Below are 21,602 nucleotides of genomic sequence, written 5' to 3' on the forward strand. Positions count from 1 at the left end.
ATGTTCATGATTTCAATCCCCTATATAGCACTCACATATACACATACATACCCAAAAAAGCACACGAACAAAATAAACAAAATCCATTTAGTGATGCCAGATATAGTCCTTATTCAATGTTTAAGAATAGATGGTAATGCCATTAAATAATAGAAAACTTATATATTTGTAATACCCATTAATTTATACTTCAGGTAAACTGAATGTGAGTGAAATAGTGCATGATAATCATGTTTTGGTAATGTATACTTATAAAGGTAGGTTAGTACTAAGGGACTAATTTTACTTTTTTTTTTTGGAACAAGGAAAAGCCTGCTTGCTATCCACTAAAAGTTAGATTGGTAGTGGTAAAAGGGGGAAAGGGTTTTTTAGAGAATTTGTTATGTGATCACTGTGCCTTTTTTTTTTTTTTTTAAACACTGGAAGAGTTTTAAAGCCCTGTCTCTCTCTCTCAAAAGAACCCACAAAGGCAATTCCTTCAGGGAGGGAAGATCAGCTCTATTAAAACAAAGCAGAACAATGAAGCATTTTTAGACTCACAACACCGTTTCTCCTTTTTTATAGTTTGTTTTGCCCTCATACAAAGTAACATGCTGGCATCCACATTAGAATTGAGATCCACAAGGCACTCCTTTCATCGCTCACTGCCAGAACTCCTCACTAATAATAATTAACTATTCCTGGCTTCAAGCCAGCAGTTTAATAAATACTGGAATGGCTCTGGGCCTCAGCTGCATTTTCAGTTTTAGCTAGGGAACGATAGAATTCTGAATAAGATTTGCTGAATAGCATCAGCGAAGCAAAATGACTACTCAATTGTCTATTAATGAATGACCATTATTTTTACATGTTATGTGTTAGAGTTTGTGTGGAAATGCCTATCTATACTCAGCTTTATGGGGTTTATTTTTATACCTGCTTCAGAAAATTGTTGCTATATAGCATCATCATATTTGGTAATCCCACTAGAAATCATTATTTTTATACATTTCATATATGTGCATTCCCCTAAGAATGTCAATGGCTTTTATTTTCAGGTAAATGATGATTCTTAATATTCTGTGTCTACACAGTAAGGTGATATGGATGATCTTTAAGAAATGGTCTTTATGAATGTATTTTTTTTATTTACTTGATGAATAAATTCTTCAATTTGGTTTGTGACACTGTTACTATTTAAAACACACACACACACACACACACACACACACACACACACACACACAGAGCAAATAGAACTGATGCCTTGATAAATTCAGGCCAGGCCTGGTGGCATTTGACTGTAATCTCAATACTTGGGAGGTGAGACAGGAGAATTGTAGGTTTGAGGACAATCTCAGAAAATAGTGAGACTCTCATTAATCTAGAGATACCCTGTTTCAAAATAAAAATAAAATAGGAATCGATGTGTAGCTCAGAGATAGAGATAGAATACCTCTGGTTCAATCCTCATCACACACACACACACACACACACACACACACACACACACACACACAGATCTTGTATTGATTGGGAGAAATGATATAGGGATGAGGAAGAGTAGTTCCTTTTCCAAACTTCTAGTGTGTTGCTAGACAGAAATGCATTCCTGGTCTGCTCTTTATAGAAAAAAATATATATGAAGGAAAAACTACTAGTTTACTTTTTTACTCTTCAGGGCACAGAAGAATTACTTATCTGGTTAAAACCATACGACATAGCTAAAACCATATGACACAGCTATATCACTCCTGGGTATCTTTTGAAAGAGGTTGAAATTAGAGTATTATAGTGACATATGCATAGGTATCCATCAACAGGTAGATGGATTAAAAAATTATGGGATGCATACACAATGAAATTCTACTCAGTAACAAAGAACAAAATTGTGTCACTCACAAGAAAATGGAGAAACCTAGAGAAAATTATGTAAAGTGAGATTAGCCCGTCACATAAAGTGTTTTCAATCATATACAGAAGCTAAGGAGAAATTAGGATGCTGGAGGGATTTCAAATAATGGAAGAGAAATTCCAGTGGGGTGAGGGAGGTGGTCCAGGGGAAGGTGGGTGGCAGATGGAAAGGAATAATGTCTGAATGAATCACTTCCATTGAAAATATATACATATGTGAGAATGCCAATGCCGATCTCAAATCCTGTATGGGGAAGTGGGGAAGTGGAGAGGGAGCTGGGGGAAGCCCACCAAGTGCTGAGTCAATGTTACTATGAACCACATTATGATGTGAAACCATAATGCACCAGTAAAAAAAGATTAAAAGCTAGTAACTATTATTAGGATAAAAATATGGAGGAAGGGACTATGCTGGTAGAGATTCTAATTTATTTTTGTCAGATTAGCCTCTTTTCAGTATTCATTCACTCTGTGTCCTGGAGAGGTAGAAAGGAGAGGTGCTATTTATGCAGAAGCTCAGATGAATTGACAGGCTTGGTTTGTGCAGGGTGAGCTTAGGATGTCACATCTATTTGATGGTCTAAGCCAGTGTATTTACCTCTGTACTTCTGGCTACTGAGGCTTCTGTCACAATTCTTCTAAAACTCTAGAGTAAGAGCCAGACTTATTTATTCAACCTAAAACTCCAACAGGAATCAATATTGATCACATTCTGTGTGGTGAATTTAAACCCATGCCATACCTTTGTCTTATTATCATTAATAATTTTTATTGCGTACCATTTTTTTTTTTGTATTGGTCCTGGGGATTGAACCCAGTGGCTTTCCAAGCTATACCCCCCAGCCCTTTTATTATTTTTTGTTTTGTTTTGTTTTGAAACAGAATCTCACTAGTTGTAGAGAGTCTTGCTCAACTGATAAGTCTGGTTGTGAACCTGCTATCCTTCTATCTCAGATTTCCAAGTTCTAGGATTACAGGCATATGCCTGGCTCCCTACTTTCTTAACTTGAAAAAACACTTAGATGAATCTTTGTACTTGGTTTTATGACCATAATTCCAAGATTATTTTTGTCTTGGCCAGCAATAAAATAAATAAATTTGTTTCATATAATCCTATTAAAGAAAAGAAGCTACCCCCACAGGTGAGGTATGAGTGCCACCTGCCTGGTCAACTAAAGATTTTGCTTTGATGAAACATGCCTGTTTCTTGACGAGAAGACTAACAAACTTTCTCCATCAAACTTTCTGAGAAAATGATTGGGCAGAGAAATTTAACTTTTTTCTTAGAACCATATTTTCAGAACATAGGTTTTAAATCCTAACAAATCTTCCTTGATTTATAAATAAGAGTGATGTTCTACCAACATATATTTACCCAACAATGAGACCATAAATAACCCCTTTGGATGTTGACCAATAATTAACACACCACAATCAGGAATTCAGAACATTTATTGCAAGAGCTGAATAATTGTAAATAACGTAGAACTGGCAAAGCAGTAACAAGGATAATTGTTTAGATATTTATTCTGTCAAAGTCATCAAACACCCCTCACAAACCGACAAAAATGTACTTCAATAAGCGATGCACCCCTACCCATTATTTTCCATTATATTGTGGAAAAATGTGAACTGCTATTTACAAAGTAATTTTATTTTTGGTAAGAACAAATTAACTATCAGATTAGCAAAACTTTTTTTTCTTTTTTTTTTTTACATTTTTACTTTTAAACTGATGGTGAACCGTGGCATTAAGATAACTTTCACTTCTTTCAATAAAGACATTTTGTTGCATGCTATTTATTTGTTTAAATCATCTGTCATGCCTTAACAAAAACCTCCTAAGAATGTTCGAATTTGGATTTGTTTGCACGTGCAACTGAGATCTTATTAACATTAGTTGTCACTCTGTCGGTTTGACCTAGGTGACAAAATGCTGGTACCTGCCAGGCATTGACCAACTATGATAACAAACAGTTAAACAGCAATAATTAGAGATTTATCCCTTTATTTTCCCCAACTACCCTACCTGGAGAATGTTCTGTTACATCATGAAGGCACAACACATTAAATATTTTGTGGCTATGGTCTAATAACACTTGTGTTACAACAACAGCATTGTATATGAAGATCAACACAAACTCTGCCATTTCAACAAAGTTGCAGACACACATTTGCCCAATTGAAACTATTTTTGAGTAGTGATTTTCTTTGATATATACTAATTTTAATACATTAGATTTGCATGAGTGACGAGTATAGGATATTATATCACTTTTGATGGATAACACCTTCCCATTACTCTCTCACTTTAATGGTACTAATTAAGTTGATATTTTTGCTTTTGCCTACTTTGAAAATAAAGATATCAAAAATTGGTTCTGAATTTCCATGCAGATGCAGGGCTTCTCTTTTTTTTGTATACAGTTTTCATTTTTTCTTTCATCTTTGTTGTTTTACCATTTTCAACACTAGAAGCTATTATTAAAGAAGCAAGACTTCAGAACCTTTTTAAACACAAGTGTTTAAGACTCTTGGAACGATGTGTGTCAAGACAGACTACTAACGCAGAAACACTTCACTAAAAGAAACAACAAAATAACAACAAAGAGGTAAATTTATAAAACAAAGGAAGGAAGCAACCATAAACACATAATTATGCTACAACATTTTTAGGTGAACGCTATAAGTACACAAAGGTTGTTAATAATAACTTGCTTCTATTTACAAATACTTTAACACTGATTGACTTACAAGTGTCCACTAACGTTGTTAACAGCACAATAGGTTTAATGCTTATCTTTTTAAAGTTTTGTTTGAAGTATAATGTCAAGTATAGTGGTCCAAGAATAAATCAATGACAATAAAGCACAATTTTCTAACAATATGTTTGTCAGTCACTCTAATCCATGGAACTTTCTTACTCTCCGAATGCATATTCTATTGTTCATAGCAGCAGTCCAGGGTCAAAATGAAATGCAATAATAAAAATAAATTGCACAATGGAGAGCTCTCTGGAGAGTTTGCTCAATTCTAGTAAACAAGATCACAAGGCTGGTAGAACTATCTTCTCTCTTACGTTGCAAAACATGGCATTCTCCATGGTGCTAACACAAAGTTATGGATTTCCCTGCTATAAGGGGCATAGTTGTAGAGATCTATTGAATACATAAAGCTCTGACACACACGGTATTAGCATGTCTATTTAGATTAAGGTTATTAGGTCCCATGTAGCATCAGCTTAGAGTTGGTGCTCCTTAGGACTCTCAATAGCACCTCCTGCTTGCTTATAGGACTTCAGGTTTGCCAGCGGAATGTCTGCCATGTGGCTGCCATTGTTGAAATGGCCTTCATTGGCGCCATACTGCTTACGGTCATTGAACTGGTTCCTGCTGCTGTCTTCTTTCCAGGCTCTGGTCAGGGTGTGCCCGTTCACGAGCTTGTCTTTCTTGACCCATTCTTTCTGGGGCGCAAAGGTTGAGAGAGGAGATTTCGGGTGTTGATAGGGACCCAAGCCAGGAGGCATCCAGCAATTATCAGAGTGACCCAAAACTAGGCATTCTTGAGTGCACATCTCGGTAGCCTCAGCTAGACCTCGGGGACCCAGAGGCCCATCTGCAGAGAAGAAAAGAGAGAAGGAGTAAGAACGAAAGTGGTTAGAATTGAAAATTGTCTCTTTAAAAATAAATACTTGGAGGGAAGGCTATCACTGTTTTTCTATGAAAGTAGATTAAGTTATGTGACTCAGATATGCTTTATAAATGTATTTGCATATATATTTATAAATATACATATATTTATATATGCATGTAGATATATGTACTGAGGATTGAACTCAGGGGCACTTCTGAGTGACACCCCTAGACCTGGCCCTTTTTATTTATTTTTTTTAATTTATTTTTGCAGTACTAGGGATGGAACTCAGGGGCATTCTACCTCTGAGCTACATCCCCAGCCCTATTTTTTTATTCTTTATATTGAAACAGGGTCTCACTGAGTTGCAAAGAGCCTCACTAAGTAGTAGCTGAGGCTGTCTGCTTACCATGATCCTCCTGACTCAGCCTCCCAACTGCTTGGGTTATTTTAAAACAGGGTCTTACTAAGCTGCTAAGGCTGGTCTCAAATCTGAGGTCTTCCTGTCTCAGTTTCTCAAATATTGGGATCATGGGTATATACCCCTATGTTTCAGTTCCTCAAATATTGGGATCATGGGTATACACCCCTATGCCTGGATTATTCTTTATATTTTTAAGATTAACAAAAAGAAACCTGGAGCAGTAGCACATGTCTGTAATCCAAGCAACTTGAGAGGCAGGGGATCTCAAGCTTGAGGCCAGCCTGGACAACGTAGTGAGATCCTGTCCCAATCCAAACACACAAACAAACAAACAAACAAACAAAATGAACTGGAGACATAGCTAAGTAGTAGAGGGTACCTAGGTTTAATCCCAGGCACACACACACACAAATATATATATGCATATAAGTATAAATATATACATATATGTATACAAAAATACATATAAATATATACATATATACACATCTGGAAAGCAATCAAATTCCTTGTTATCGAGAAATGATTATCGAGAAATGATTTATCTTTTCTTCCTTGAGCCTTTGTTTATATCCAGAAATATAGCTAGGTTGCTAGGCAGATATATAAAAATACACATATGGATAAGTAGATATAATCAGTTTTGATCAATCCTTCAGAGGCATAGGAATAAAGACTGATTTATATCCTGAGAATTCTCATGAAAGAAAAGCTGAAATTTGTGAAAAAGTGTAAAAATTACGAAAAGTAAAAATATTATGTGCAATGTTAAATATGTACGTGCTACAACTGCGTGCATACAAAACAGCAAACATATCACTTGAAACATAACATCATTAAAAATAAATACTCTAGATAGTTTCATAAAATAGTGTTTTTCCATAAAAAGCACATTACTTTTTCAATATGAAATAATTTGAAAATATTTCTGTAGCATTTAAAATTTAAATACTCATTTTAAGGAATATTTTAATTAAAGTATCATACAAAAGTCACACCTGATTAGCTGCAAACATTCTGAAATACAAATAAGGATTTTTGCATCCAAAAGCACTGTTTGGTTCCTCTAAGCTCAACTAGCTTCAAAATTTCTAAAGTATAAACGTTAAATAAACTAAATTACAAATTGAATCACATGGAGTATAATGTTTAGGGGGGGAAATCATTAAATAATACATCTCTCTATTTTTGCTCACCAATAGGTTATCTAGAACCCACTTTTAAATAAGGATTTAAAAAATAAACGTTTCTAATTGTGAAAAGAAGAAACCAACCCTTCATTAAGGAAAAAAAAAATATCCAAACCAGAAAAATGTTTTCTTTATGTTGTTGTTGTTTTTTCCTTTGATTATACAGTAAAGCAGTAAGTAATAGGTCAGAAATTAGGAATTCATTTCATGAATGAAGTTAAGTGGACAGGCAAGAATGCCTCAGGGGAAAAAAAAAACATTTTCAAAAGCAGAAAGTCATCAGAAAAAAAATGTAGAAGATAATATACTTGCAAGTATGCTTACCCAACAATTAAGAGAACCAGAAAATAACTGTAATAAAAGTCTGTACTAAAACTTCTGTTATCACCATTAATATTTATAAGTACCCAATAATTGTGGGCTGTTTATTACATCTATTTGCCTTAATACAATTCTAATTACTTCTTGCATATGGAAAAAATATCTGCTGAAATAGGCAACAGTGGAGACAACAAACTCAGCCAACATCAGAACAGATACCAGATGTTAAGACTACATGAAAAAAAGTGCATTATATCATACAAACTCAATTTTAGTCATTTTTTTAGAGTTCAAATTCTGCTCTTGAGGATAACCTTAAAATTCCTTCCCATCTGACCTGAATCCCATCCCCTCAAAAGCAAACATTTTTATTTTGTTTAAACACACTTTCATTACTTTAAACTATTTCTTTCACAAATCTCTAATGATTACCTACCTCCTCGGATATTTAATTTCAATTTCTCTATGAGCCTTTTTTGCCCTTTATAATTCAGCAATACTTTAAAAGTTCAAACTAATTTCTCACTTTTTGGTTCAAGTTGGTGTACTTAGTGACTCTATGCACAAAGCTAACACATTTTGTTTAAACCAATCCACGTTCCTTGCCTTAAGAGCACAGACTCAGCAGGTATTTTTTTCTTTGGCCTGGCCTATTTTCTCTTAATTACTGACTCCTTCAATAGTCAGTTTCTGTCCCACACACCACCACACCACAAGCAAGCTGACATAGCAATACCTTATATTCATAATTTATGGACACTTTAAAGATTTCCATAGATCTTCCTTATTGAGGAATAATAAATTTCCTAATGGAGCGACTCCAATTCTTGCCTTAGTGTCATTTTTGTATTTGGGGGCAGGTTCTGAAAATGTATACGTTTTTATTTTTGTTTTCTCCCAACAAGATTGAAAATTAACCGATGAAAAAGAAACTGGCCTATCAGTCTTTTGATTTTTATCCTTGTGCTGAGCAATAGTGATGATCTATGAACAATGCTAATTGTTAATTAAAATTTTATGAGGTTGAAAATGTTCTGAGAATTAATAAAGATATCCCCCCTGCTTAAATGAAGAGCTTAAGTAATTATAATCGAAGATGCTGATTTCACAAACCTCACACCAAAAGCTTCTTGACAGCAAATTCCTTTGCTTAGCAGTACTTTGTGACAGTTAATAAATGAATTATTTAACTTCTGTTAAATAAATCTACTCCTTTCAGATTTCAATGGAAACAAAGTAGTTAGTCATCAATTTGATGTGCAACAAATCTTGAAGCCTATAAACTAAATCTTTACTTTTCTGGTATCAGTAATGGTTTGTTTTTTCTTGCTGCTATCTCCAAAAGAAAAAGAACAACAGCAACAACACCAAAAACATAAACAACAACACCAAAAACAAAAGCATTAACCAGCTACCTTGGGAATGCCAATAGAATCAGGGTGTTTTTTTTTTTTTAATTATTGCTGATAAGACAACATGGAAGGTGATTTGTAAATTAGCCTTATGCAACATACACAGCTATCTAATTATACTAAGACTTATAACCCCAAAGTTGAAAAGGATGTGTTTATGTATTTGTGAATCTTAAGTTTGACGCATTGAGTTGTGAATGAAGAGGCACTTCTCAACAGAGCACAAATAGCCAATAAATATATAAAGAAATATGCAAGATCTTCAAGCATCAGAGAAAAGTTCAACAGAATCATAATTATTCCACAGAAATTTACTGAACACATTCTATATACTGGCACAATGACAAGCACCAGGAATCTTACTGTTAACAAACACTACCTTTCCGCCTGCATTCTATCCTGGGAAACAATTGCCTTGAGAGGACTGAACAGAGAGGGAAGGAAAAAGTGTCACTGTCAAGAAACAAGGAGCAGTGAACTGATTTAGAGTCTCTTCTCTTTACAAGGTCAAAGTCATTGTTCCAAGTTATATAATTTTATCTATTTTTTTAAAGTTCTTCTGAGAGATAATTGACAAGTTAGAGCATTTATATTTAAAATTGTGTATTGTGTGCAAAATCTTTAACTTGTGAAACATTCATTCATATAAATGAATTTGAAGAATTTTGAAAAAGTTTCAATAAAATTATGTAACTTTTGTAGATTAGTATATATGTATGTATATATACATGTGTGTATTTTTTTTTTAACTGGAGATCAAACCCATGGGTATTTCTTCCTCCCAGCTACATCCCAGCTCATTTTTTTGTTTTGTTTTGAAACAAGATCGCACTAGGTTGCTGAGTCTCACTACATTGCTGAGCCTGTCCTTAACCCACTTGGTTTTCTTTTACCAAGAACTGGGATTTGAGGCATGCACCATGAGGCTTCACTACCTAAATCTCTTAAATAGCTGACTATTGTGAAAATTTTAAAGATCTCTTTTAAGGGGACACACAATGGCATTTGGATTAGATGAAAGTCAGAATTCCTTTTGTGTGTGTGTGTGTGTGTGTGTGGTACTGGGGTTCCCGGAAGCCCTTCTACCTCTGGGCTACACTCCCAGACCTATTTTATATTTTTATTTTTGGAAACAGGGTCTCTTAAGCCAGCAGGGCTGGCTTCGAACCAGCGCGATCCTCCTGTCTCTGCCTCCCAAGCTCGGGGATTACAAGCCTGCGCCACCACGCCTGGCATCAGAATTCCTTTGTTATAGCGCCAAACAGAAGAAGCCTTCCAAGCTAAATCACACAAAGGGTCATACCTAAAAATGGCTCCTACAGGCTGAGCTCCTAGGGGCCACATATGTATGAATATTGGGATGGAGGCAGCTAGGTTTTTAGAACTCTCTTTGGATAGAATTATTTGAATAAATCCGCAGGTACCAGGGGATATGAACTATCTTAAATTATCTAATGCTTTCCCCTGGGTGATTAGGGTAGATAACTAGTAACCCATTAGTGTAAAAATTAAAAGGGCAGTGGTAGTTTCATTTCTCTCAGTTTTGGAACCACTGGATGTGTGTGTGTGTGTGTGTGTGTGTGTGTGTGTGTGTGTGTAATTGCTTTGTACCCAAGGGCATTCTACATACAAGCTACAATTCCAATTCTTTTATTATTTTTTCATCTTTTTATTATTTTATTTTTTATTTATTTTAATATTTATTTATTTATTTATTTATTTATTTATTTATGGTGGTACTGGGGTTCCTGGAAACACTTCTACCTCCAGGCTATACTCCCAGACCTATTTTATATTTTTATTTGGAAACAGGGTCTCTTAAGGCCAGCGAGGCTGGCTTTGAACCCGTGCGATTCTCCTGTCTCTGCCTCCCAAGTGCGGGGATTACAAACTTGCACCACCACGCCCTGCTATTATTTTTTTTTTATTTTTATTTTGAAACAGGGTTTCACTAAGTTGATGAGGGTCTAGCTATTTTGCTGAGGCTGGCCTCAAACTTGCAATTTTCCCGTCTAAGCCTCCCAAGTGCTGTGATTACAGGTGTGTGCAACTATACCCAACTTGTGTGTGTTTTTTATTTTTTTCATGTGAATAAAAACCACTTTATATTTTTCTATTTTATTTTTGCAGTTATGTAAATTGTAAAATGTAGTTCATAGTGAGAGTGGTATGTGCTATTAAAAAGAAAAATAGTATTCTTTTAAAAAGCTGATTTTTGCATCTTGCTGCATTTCTGAGTCTTTCAGTGAAATCTTCAGAGTTTTCTTAGAATACTGTCTTTTGAAAAAAAAAACATAATTTGACTTCTTCCTGTCTTATTTGTATGCATTTTATTTCTCTTTTCTGATTGCTGTGGCTACATTTTCAAGTACTTTCAATAAGTGGTTAGAGTTCATACCCTTTTCTTCTTCCTAATTTTAGAGGAAATACTTTCATGTCTCCCTATGTCCAATCAATACTTGTAAACCAATGTGACGTGGAAGTAAGTAGTTGATCAGTTATTATACAGAAAAACACAGAGGGTGTGAATTTCATTGCCACTGTAACTAAGACTTCATATAAAATATAGTAGCACTGTTATGTGGACATCCTACATCCAGAGATGGGAGTGGTAAATTTGAGCACATAATTAACTTTCTCTATCCCAGGATTCAACTAATGTAAATAACAAATATTCTGAAAATATTGGCTCTGTTCTATATAGATATTTTTGTCAATATTTCTTAAAACTACAGTATACCAACTATTTATGTGGCAAGTACATTTTATTAGGTATTACAGAGCTCCTTCCCTTCCACTCTTTTCCTTTCCTTCCTGTCTTTCATAAAATGAACAGCATCCCCCGCTACATGTATCTACAATGATGTTCTAAGCTGCCATAGGCTCTAAGCAACATGAAGAACCAGTCATGAACTAAACCTTCTCAATTCTTGACCCAAAACAAACCTCTCCTTCTGTTTAGCTCACATATTTGTCAGTGACAGAAACTGACCAATTCAACAATCTCCCAGTGGTTTAAAATATATGAGAAATTGTCTATGGCATATATATATATATAAATACCGCTTGCTTATGAATTCTTTATTTATTGTGGTACTAGGGATTGAACCCAGGGGTTTTCTTCCTCTGAATAACACAACAATCTACCAATGATTTAAATAAAAGAATACTCACAATTTATATGTGCATACTACATTTTGTTTGTTTTAAAATTTGTTTATTTTTTTAGTACTGAGGGTCAAGCCTAGATGTTTTTTTTTAACCTCTGAACTACACTCCAAGTTATATTTTATTTTTATTTTTTTATTTTGAAACAGAGTCTTGCTAAATTAGGGAATTCTGGGTAAAAGATCTATCCTTCTGCTTAGTTTCCCAAGTATTGGTATTAAACCATTCCCGGAAAAGAACTGAAGCTTTTTTTTAAATTTCCTTTTCATTTTTCTTCTGTCCTTCCTGTGTTTCCTTCTACATATCTTTATTTTATTTATTTATTTATTTATTTATTTATTTATTTATTTATTTTGCAGTGCTGGTGCTCAAGTCTGGTCCTCTTGATAGTAGACAAATACTCTGAACTATACTCCAGTTCCTTCATATACTACATTTTATACAAGAAATTTTAGCATGGGTGGATTTTGAATGGGGGGGGGGATTGGTTCTTGATTTTAAGAGAAATATTTTACATTCATTCATTTGCTCCATAACTTTTAATTCATCTCTTGTTAGGTCTAGAATTTGTTGCATAGAATATTTAACTTAAGCCGGGGGAGGTGGAGACAGGAGGATCACGCAGGTTCGAAGCCAGCCGCACTGGCTTAAGAGACCCTGTTTACAATAAAAATATAAAAAAAATAGGTCTGAGAGTGTAGCCCTGAGGTAGAAGGGCTTCCAGGAACCCCAGTACCACAAAAAAAAAAAATTTAACTAAAATTAGAAACAGTCCAGAAATATCAGTGCATAGGATCATCAAAAAGAAAATGATTTTAGTCCTACTACAATGATTAAGTATTGTTAATTTTGAGAAAATATTTTCATATTTCTAGTCTCTCAGATATAAGTTAAGACAAAAACTAGTTTTTGATGCATGAGCTCTAAAAATTCTTTTATTCTCTAAATATCACTGTGATTTGTCATCCATACAAACTCATAGTCAAGCTTTGCAAAGTTATCTTTATTTCACTAATGAGAAGTTCAAGACATAGCAAAAGTTATTACTTAAGTTGCATTTAGATTTTGAAATGTGAAATTGTATTTAGAATAACTACATATTTCTGAGTATTAGTAAAATCTTGAGGGTTTCATCAAATTTTTATCTAGTATCTCAACATTGTGAATGCATCTACAGTCACCTTGAAAAACAGATAAACACGAAAGACCACACCAGCAGGATTTAACAAAACCTTTGGTTAACAAGTAAACAAGGATTAAATGTTTTACATGTTCCTCATACAGATATTTTTTTCTTGGTCACAGATGAAAAATCAACATTTGCAGATGGAGGCAGTCCAAATACAATAACACATGGCCACCCCAAGCAGCAGACTCTCTGCCAGAGAGGATATTGCTATTTGGACAGATTTTATATCTCACAAAGAATGGATAATACTTCCTTATGCATCTCCTTCCTTCTTCTGTATTACATGAATATCAGCAAGTTTTTCTCATGTGTTAAAGCTAAGTGATAAAAAGAAAATCGAATCTGATACTTTTGTTTTTGCCATTAATTCACCATTAGCATTTTATATTGGTATCAATTGAATGACAACAGTCTGAGGAGAAAGGCCTTTATTAGTTACTTAAACTCAGTTACAAAATTTGACCAAGTTGCTTGATGTGGACTACCTTATTTACATCATTGCAGATCATTACTTTCTCTTATAGCTTATTTTTTATGTATTTCATTCAAAAATATCACTCATATACTGATATCTCCTGAATTACTCTCCACTTCTTGAAAACTGGATTAATTCTCAGGACTAAAAAAATAGTGAATTTTTACATACATCAAACACCTTTGAAAAGGCAGATCTAAGGTGTCAAACAATAGAGTCATTCATAGAGATTAATTTCTAGCTGAGAACCAAGTTAAAATGAAGAAACAACTTATTTATTCTCAATGCTCCTTTAAAAAGTTCCAAGTATTCCTCTAAATCCAGACCAATAGTGCACAGTATTGTGCAGTAATTTCCCTTTACCCAATGTCTTGTTTTCCATTTTTAAGATATACCCAGTCAGAATGGGATGAGGATAGGTGAGGCTATTTCCATGCCTGGTGGCCTCTGATGATTTTCACCTGGGCACTCATGGCTGCTGCCTACTAGTTAAATCTTCTAATCTCATCCTCTAGAGGTTCATCATCTCAGTCTTCAAAGAGAACAGTCCCAAAGGATATAAACCATGAGACAAATTAGAAGAAACATTTTATTATTTATCAAAGATATGAAGACGTAATAATTTAGATATACTTTAAAGATATCTTCAGGATTATTTAAAAATGAAATAAAAATTCAGTTATGGCCCATGTAACCTGGAGGTGTATGTGTGTATGTGTTTACACTTGAAATGTCTAACCGTCACTTTGAATTAAAATATCATAGTTCAGTGTCTCTCAAATGTTAATATGCAGATGGATTCATTTAAAATGCAGGTTATGAGTCAGTAAGTCTGGGGTGAGTCTTGAGTTCCTGTATTTCTCAAAATTCCTCAAGTAATGCTCTCCTTGATATTTAGGGGTCACACTTTGAGACACAAGGGCATGGTGGACTTATTTATTTCAATACTCTCTGTTCCCAGTAATGAAACAACAAAGATTCTCAGATTTTATCTTGTATCAAAATTAGCTGGAAAGTTTGTAAACATGAAGATTTTTTTGTCTTGTCCAGAAATTCTGACCCACTGGGTTTAAAATAGAGCCAAGAAATTTCAGTCTCTAGTGCTGCTCCACTCCCTGATTCCTTGGCTGTCATTAGCCTTACTATGAGCTTCAGTTCCATTAGTGGAACCACTACCTTCTCTAGACCACTAGCTGCCCTTTTTCTATATTCACCCTGGATGAGCTTTCTTAATAAAATGGCCTGCTGGGCGTGGTGGCACAGGCTTGTAATCCCCGCGCTTGGGAGGCAGAGACAGGAGGATCGCGCAGGTTCGAAGCCAGCCACGCTGGCTTAAGAGACCTTGTTTCCAAATAAAAATATAAAATAGGTCTGGGAGTGTAGCCCGGAGTTAGAAGGGCTTCCAGGAACCCCAGTACCACCAAAAAATAAAACAAAGTAAATAAATAAAATAACATAGCCTTAAATAACATATACATGCTGATGATTCCCCAATACATCTGATAAGCCCTTTATCTTTCTCGTAGTGTACATAATAAGATTTTCAATTAGCTTTCCCAACTTAAATAATTCTTGTGTTTTTGTGTTTCATTCTCCAAGCCTGCTACTTGCCTTGAATCTACCATTCTAGCATATGACACACTGGTCGCCTAGATGCTGAATTTAGAAGCAAGCAAGCAAACAAACAAACAAATATTAGCATCATCTTTGACATTTGTTTGGCAGAAATCTAAAGTGCCTCTCCCCTCAGTATTTCTCACTTTAATCCTTACGTCTATTACTATAACAAGGTATCAGTAATTTATATGGAAAAGGGCACTTACAAGTATAAGTTTGCTAACCAGTTAATTGTTAGTTAACAGAGTCATTATAGGCAAACCTAATCTGGCGTTTAAGATAAAGGGACATTAGAAAGAATCTGAGAGCAGTATCTAGGAGCTGAGAGCATCTCCACTGAGCAAACAGCACAACAGAGACTGAGTCCTGCACCCACAAGGAAGTGAATTCTTCCAGGGAACTGAATGAGCTGGAAGCATATTCTTCCTGAGAGCCTCCAGATCAGAGTCCCGACCAGCTGAAACTTTGCTTTCAGTCTTGAGATAGCCTAAGTGTGTCAAACTTTGCTGCACTCCTGAGATAACACATGAATGAAAATATATAAATTTATATTGTTATAAGCCACTAAATTTGTTGCAATTTGTTTCAGAGAAAAAGAAAACTTGTACTCTTGTCTTTCAGGCGAATCACATAGCTGGCCACCTAGTAAATCCTTTAGTCCATCAACTTGCAAATTCAGCAGCCCAAACCACTATCATTTCCTAATGGGACTCATTACTTCCACCCTTTCTACACTCTGTTCTTCGTTCTCTAACTACAGGCAGCATATGTATGTGTATTAGTTTCCTTTTGGGATATAACAAATCACACAAATTTTCTGGCTAAAACCAAAGTACATTTATTTTCCTACAGTTCTGGAAGTCACAAGTCTGAAATCAATTTCACTGGGATAATGTCAAGGTGTTGACAGGGCCTGTTTCTTCTTGATGCTCTGAGAGGAGAGCTTTTTTTTCCGTTTTTTTTTTTTTTTTCAGCCTCTTGAGACCATCTGAGTTTCTTTCACAGTGGTTTCTTCTTCCAGTCTCTACTTTCAATATCACATCACCTCCTCTGACTCCTCCTATATTCCTCTTATAAGGACCACCATGTTTAGAATGGATCATCCAGGATCATCTCATCTCAAAGTGAGATGCTTAAGATAATCATAGCTGCTAAGTACCTTTTGTCAGGCAACATAACATATGGAATCATTTGGGGCCTGAGATGTCAATTTATTTGAGGGAGTATTAGTCAGCCTAACACGGATGAGAAAAAGAATGCTTCACTTACTTGCTTCCAATCCTATCCAAATTAAAGTATACTCGTTTTCATGGTTAAGATCTTCTCCTGCCCAACTCCCTAATCCCATGCCCACCATCTTCCCTATGCTTCTCTGCTTTGCCACAGACTTTCTACTCTTCCTTAAATATATCAAGCTCTGTTTGGTTTCAGAGTCTTTGAATCTACTATTATTTATACCTCAATTATTCTTATTAACTTTCTTTCTTGTTTTACTTAGATGTCTCTTTAAAAGTTAATTCTTCACGTAGGCCTTTCCTAATCACTATTAATAATATTCTCTACTCAGTTATCTCTCTTTCCTTACTCATCCTTTTCTTTCTATAATTCACCACCCATCATAATGTAATGTATCTACTACCAAGTCAAGCGGTTTGCTTGCTGATAACTGTATCCTCAACATCTATTGCCATAGTCTGGAACACTATATATAATTACTAGATATAGTCACAAGAAAAAAAAAATGAAGTTTGTACTAGATCCCAAATCAGCAAGGTAACATGAAAACTCCATTAAGACAATAGTTAATAGCAGTAATAATTATAAGCTACACATAGGAGATATTGGAAAAAATCCATAGGCTAGCATTTCACCAAGATGGTATTTGGAATGTCTAAATGACATTAACAAGTACAAAATTCATGCATTCAAAAGGACTTAGATTCTACCTTTCAGAGTTGAAGCAACTGGGACTGCCCAAAATAAAACATAATTAGGCCGTTTCCTATATCCTTTCTAACAACTTAATCACACCAGACAGTACATAATTCCTTTAACAACAGAGCTCTTTAGATGTCTTCAGAAATGTAGATCCACAGGATATGTAACAAAACAATTTTTTAAAGCCTGAAGACACCAAAGTAATTATTGGTAATTATCCTGGGGCAGAGTCCTAATAAGATGCTGAAAACTGCAGGATTTATTCCTGTAGTACAGGTATGTTCAAATAAATGGGAAGATATTTAGAAAACATTAAGTTGATTAAAAAATGCATTGAAAACTTAAAAGTACTTGAGACTCTACAAATATATTATCTTACAACAATAAAGGATGCAATTATTTTCATAGAGATTAAAAGAAAAGTGAATTTTAAAAGCATCTAATGTGTGATATTAGAGTATCTGTAGAGTATCGTGAAATTCATTGCATAAACTCAGTTGTACATAATAAACTACTCGACAATGGGAAAATAAATGTTATACTTTGAAAGAATATCCTATGGGAACTGTTGAAATGTCATTACTATATTATTGAAAATGGCCTGTAGAAAAGAGTATTACAGAAAGAAATCTTGCCCTCTCAGGGTGATACATAGGATTGCCTATTACAATCTACCATGTATGTTTATCTCTTAACATATTTTGCAAGTCAATATAACTTAGTTAATTAATTTATGTCTTTAAAGGATGAATTTATTTCTTAAAATAATAAATGCTACATGTAAAATATATAACTATACATAGTTGGCTGAGGTTCTCTGCAATATTTTTTGCTATGCTTATTACAAATAATTGACTGTCATGTTTTGGATGAAAGAAATTAAGTTAATAAAAATATGAACAAATGTAGGAAAGCTTTGCTTGGGTTATTTTGAGAATTACCTAATATAAAAAATCATTAATTCTTTTTTTTGGTGTACTTGATATTGAACCCACATCCTCATGCATATTTAGCACATCATGCTCTAATATGATCTGTACCCCCAATTTCTAGTAATTTTCTGTATAAGTTTCTAAATATAATCCAAATTTTGATGCCCTAACCAATCTAAACATAATTTCAAAATCCTGTGTCATCATCCACCAATAATCCTGACAGACATGATTTATTTGGAAACAATATTGCCTAGTATCTATAAGTAGCAGGTAAGCCAATTATTAGGATAATAAGTTAAATAAAATTATTTTAAATTTCAGGGCACCCTTGTGAGATGACTAAAAGTATGTGAGTAAGAAAGAATGAAATATTAAATTGAATTTTAATTATTATAAAATATATTATTTTAGAAATTATTAAAATGTCATGTTTATATATCCAATAGACATTATACTCTGTTTATGTAGATGTTACAAAACTCAACTAGACTATTCATTGGAAGGAAAATTACTTGAAAATTTATAAGCTAGTGTTCATGTATCTATTTTATTTGCAGTAAAATATGATTAAGAATTTGTTCTATTTTCAAGTTTTTGAGTTATTCTCTGTGCTTCAGTCTACCATACCAATAAAATCATAAGACAATTGGCCTTTGCCAAAAATTATCAATACTGCTTAGGATGTCAGTTTGTTTCTCTCTTAATATAAGTGAACTGCTCAGTGAACCTTTATTTTTTAATCTAGATGACAGTCAGAGGTTCCAAGATCTGTGAACCTTTGACAAGATTTATAAAGTTAACTTGTTATCTAGAACAATTGGTATGGCTTTGGTTCAAAATCAATCACCAAGAATAAATTACTTGAAGATACATTACTTGCAATACATACACACACACACACACACACACACACACACACACACACACACACATACACACACCTATTTTTTATTGTTCATATGCTATATCTTAAGCTACCTTGTGACAGTCCTATTATTTTAGTTCAAATAACTGTTTTATGTAGAACACAATTATATTCTCCAAGCCTCATTTTAATAAAATATGACACGATTAAAATAATATTAAATGATTTTAAAGATCACTATATGTATCTTGAGTCTTCTTCTTTTAACCAATGTTACTGAACCAGGTTTCTTTCCCATTCAGAGTGATATTCACAAAATTAAAAAAAAAAAAAAAACATGGTTTGCCAAAAAGTATCCTCCTCTAAATTCAATATGCTCCATACACCTTAGGCAGAACATAAGATCATATACCTTGAATTGCTATACAATCTCTTTTGACTGAACTCTTGAACAAACTATAACTATACACCAGTGATTACAACCTACTCTTCAAATTCTATGGAATAAAGTTGAAGAAGGTTAAAATCATGAATCAGGAGACATACTAATAATTTCCCTCAAAAAGTAGGTGGTAGTTTGAAATTAGACTATTTTACTTGTTATAAAATAAAAACTTACTACAGTTTTAATTCTTTTCATACTTTCAGGAATGAGAGGGTTACATTCTAATTAACTTAAAAAAAGAACTAGAAATGACAACATAGAATTATATTTTACTCTTATAAAAATCATTTTATGGGTATAATCCAGGTGTGAATAAGCACGGATTAAGGTCAGTGTGATGCTGGGTAATTTTGTGTGTATGTGTGTGTGTATATATATATATATATATATGTATATATATATATATATTATCTATGTTTGGATAATGATCACCACTTCTATTTTAGGAGCTAATCCTGTTTGAAGGTGTGTTGTTTGTCTGGCATCCTGCTTTTAAATTCCTAATGTGGTCAGCCAATAAATGAAACTCATACTTGTTTTAATATTTTACTTGACTAAAATGGCCACTATAGTGAACAGGTTTTATTTGTATTGACATTTATTTAAAAACAACAAACAAACAAACACCATTCTGTATAATGGCATAAGCCATTATACAGCTTGAACCAGCCCTATCTGTTTTCTGAACTCCTGTGAGGATTGAGGTTCCATGTTAGTGTTCCCTCCTTCTAGGCTGCTTAAAGTTTCTCACTGTAGTTCACTGAGGAGTGGATGCTTTCTTATTATTATTCACTCTTTGCTTCTTTCTTTGCTGAGTATGACACGACTCCTTGTACTTAGCTACAGTGCCAAGTAGACTAGAAATATTCTAGGCCTGGGATGTGACCGTCTCATCAACTTTATTAAATTTAAATCATGACTGAGACTTATAAAATGATCCAAATTATACTAACAGGACCATATATCATATATTCAGAAGTAGAAAAACGTGATGATTACTGTTAATATTTAGAATTGATACTAGATTTGTGTCATATTATGTTTCTGTTTTCCTGAGGCTTTTGTTGTGGCTGTTGCTTTGTTTTTAATTTATTTCTACGAGAGAAACACTCTGCAGTCAGAAGATTGAAGTGCAAAACAAAATGTCCTAAATGAATGGAGAGAAGCCAAGCCATCCCATTCTGTCTGGTTATCCTAATGATAGATGCAAATTAACTTATGATCATCTTGGCTGGGATGATCAGTATCGATTGTGAAAATGGCCACAGCTTAGATTGTCACTTTGCAGACACTGAGTAAGTGTTTAAACACGTTAATCAAGAACCTGACACAGTGAAGCTCAATTTGAGTGGCAGAACTAAGAGAACTTTAGGGACAGGAAAGCAGGCTGGATTTGAGGTAAGCTGGCAGTCTATCCCCGTTTATAATTTACCATCTCGCACTGATGCATCTTTTCTCAAGCCATCTGCTTCTTCCATATCATTAGAGAACAAGACACAGGCCACATTTTCTGTTTATTTAGCAACATACTTCTTAGTGACTGAATGAGAGAGTCCTTATTAATTCAAGGACTTGTATTTTCAGATGGGTAGAGTGGCTCCATGGACATTGGAAGTCATAAACTCTAGAAACCAATAGTGTGACATTTTCTGAAGCAGATCCAATGATTTTACAATCAACACTTGACAGACATCAAAGTTTCGTTGGAATATGCACATATATTTATTGTTAGCTTTTCTAACAAAACTAAACATATGAAAATCTCTCTGTATATACCTTTTATCCAAATTGATTACAGAAACCTATATGCTGATAAAGCTCTCTGGCTCTTTCTCATTTTTTAAAAATTTCTTCCAATTAAACTTAACAGAAAAATTATTTTTTTTCGTGAATTTTAATACAGTATTGAGTTTCCATGTTTAAAAGCAAAAATATAGTTTTAACGGAACTATTAAGAAAGATCAGGGGAAAAAGAATGACTGCATTTCCAAGCGTTAACATATTCAGCGTTTCCCTTTCTTGACAAGAATAGCAGTGCAGATGTTAATTATGATATACAGAACAACTCCTCAAGACACATAAAATCCTTGGACTTTA

At 34.2% G+C, this 21,602-nt stretch overlaps 1 protein-coding gene across 4 annotated transcripts in view; it reads right to left on the reverse strand.

Moving 5' to 3' along the window:
- Positions 1-5,134: 5,134 nt before the first annotated feature.
- The window catches only part of PCDH9 (protocadherin 9), a gene marked incomplete at both ends in the record, with an annotated part of 919,651 nt that continues 903,183 nt past the window's right edge, over positions 5,135-21,602 (reverse strand). For all 4 annotated transcript variants that reach the window (XM_080689025.1, XM_080689023.1, XM_080689024.1 and 1 more), the window contains one exon: positions 5,135-5,508. In XM_080689025.1, coding sequence (XP_080545151.1) covers positions 5,135-5,508 — 374 coding nt within the window. The remainder of the gene's footprint in view (positions 5,509-21,602) is intronic.

The sequence above is a fragment of the Muscardinus avellanarius genome (genome assembly GCF_963383645.1).
Source record: "Muscardinus avellanarius genome assembly, chromosome: 2".
NCBI lineage: Eukaryota > Metazoa > Chordata > Mammalia > Rodentia > Gliridae > Muscardinus > Muscardinus avellanarius.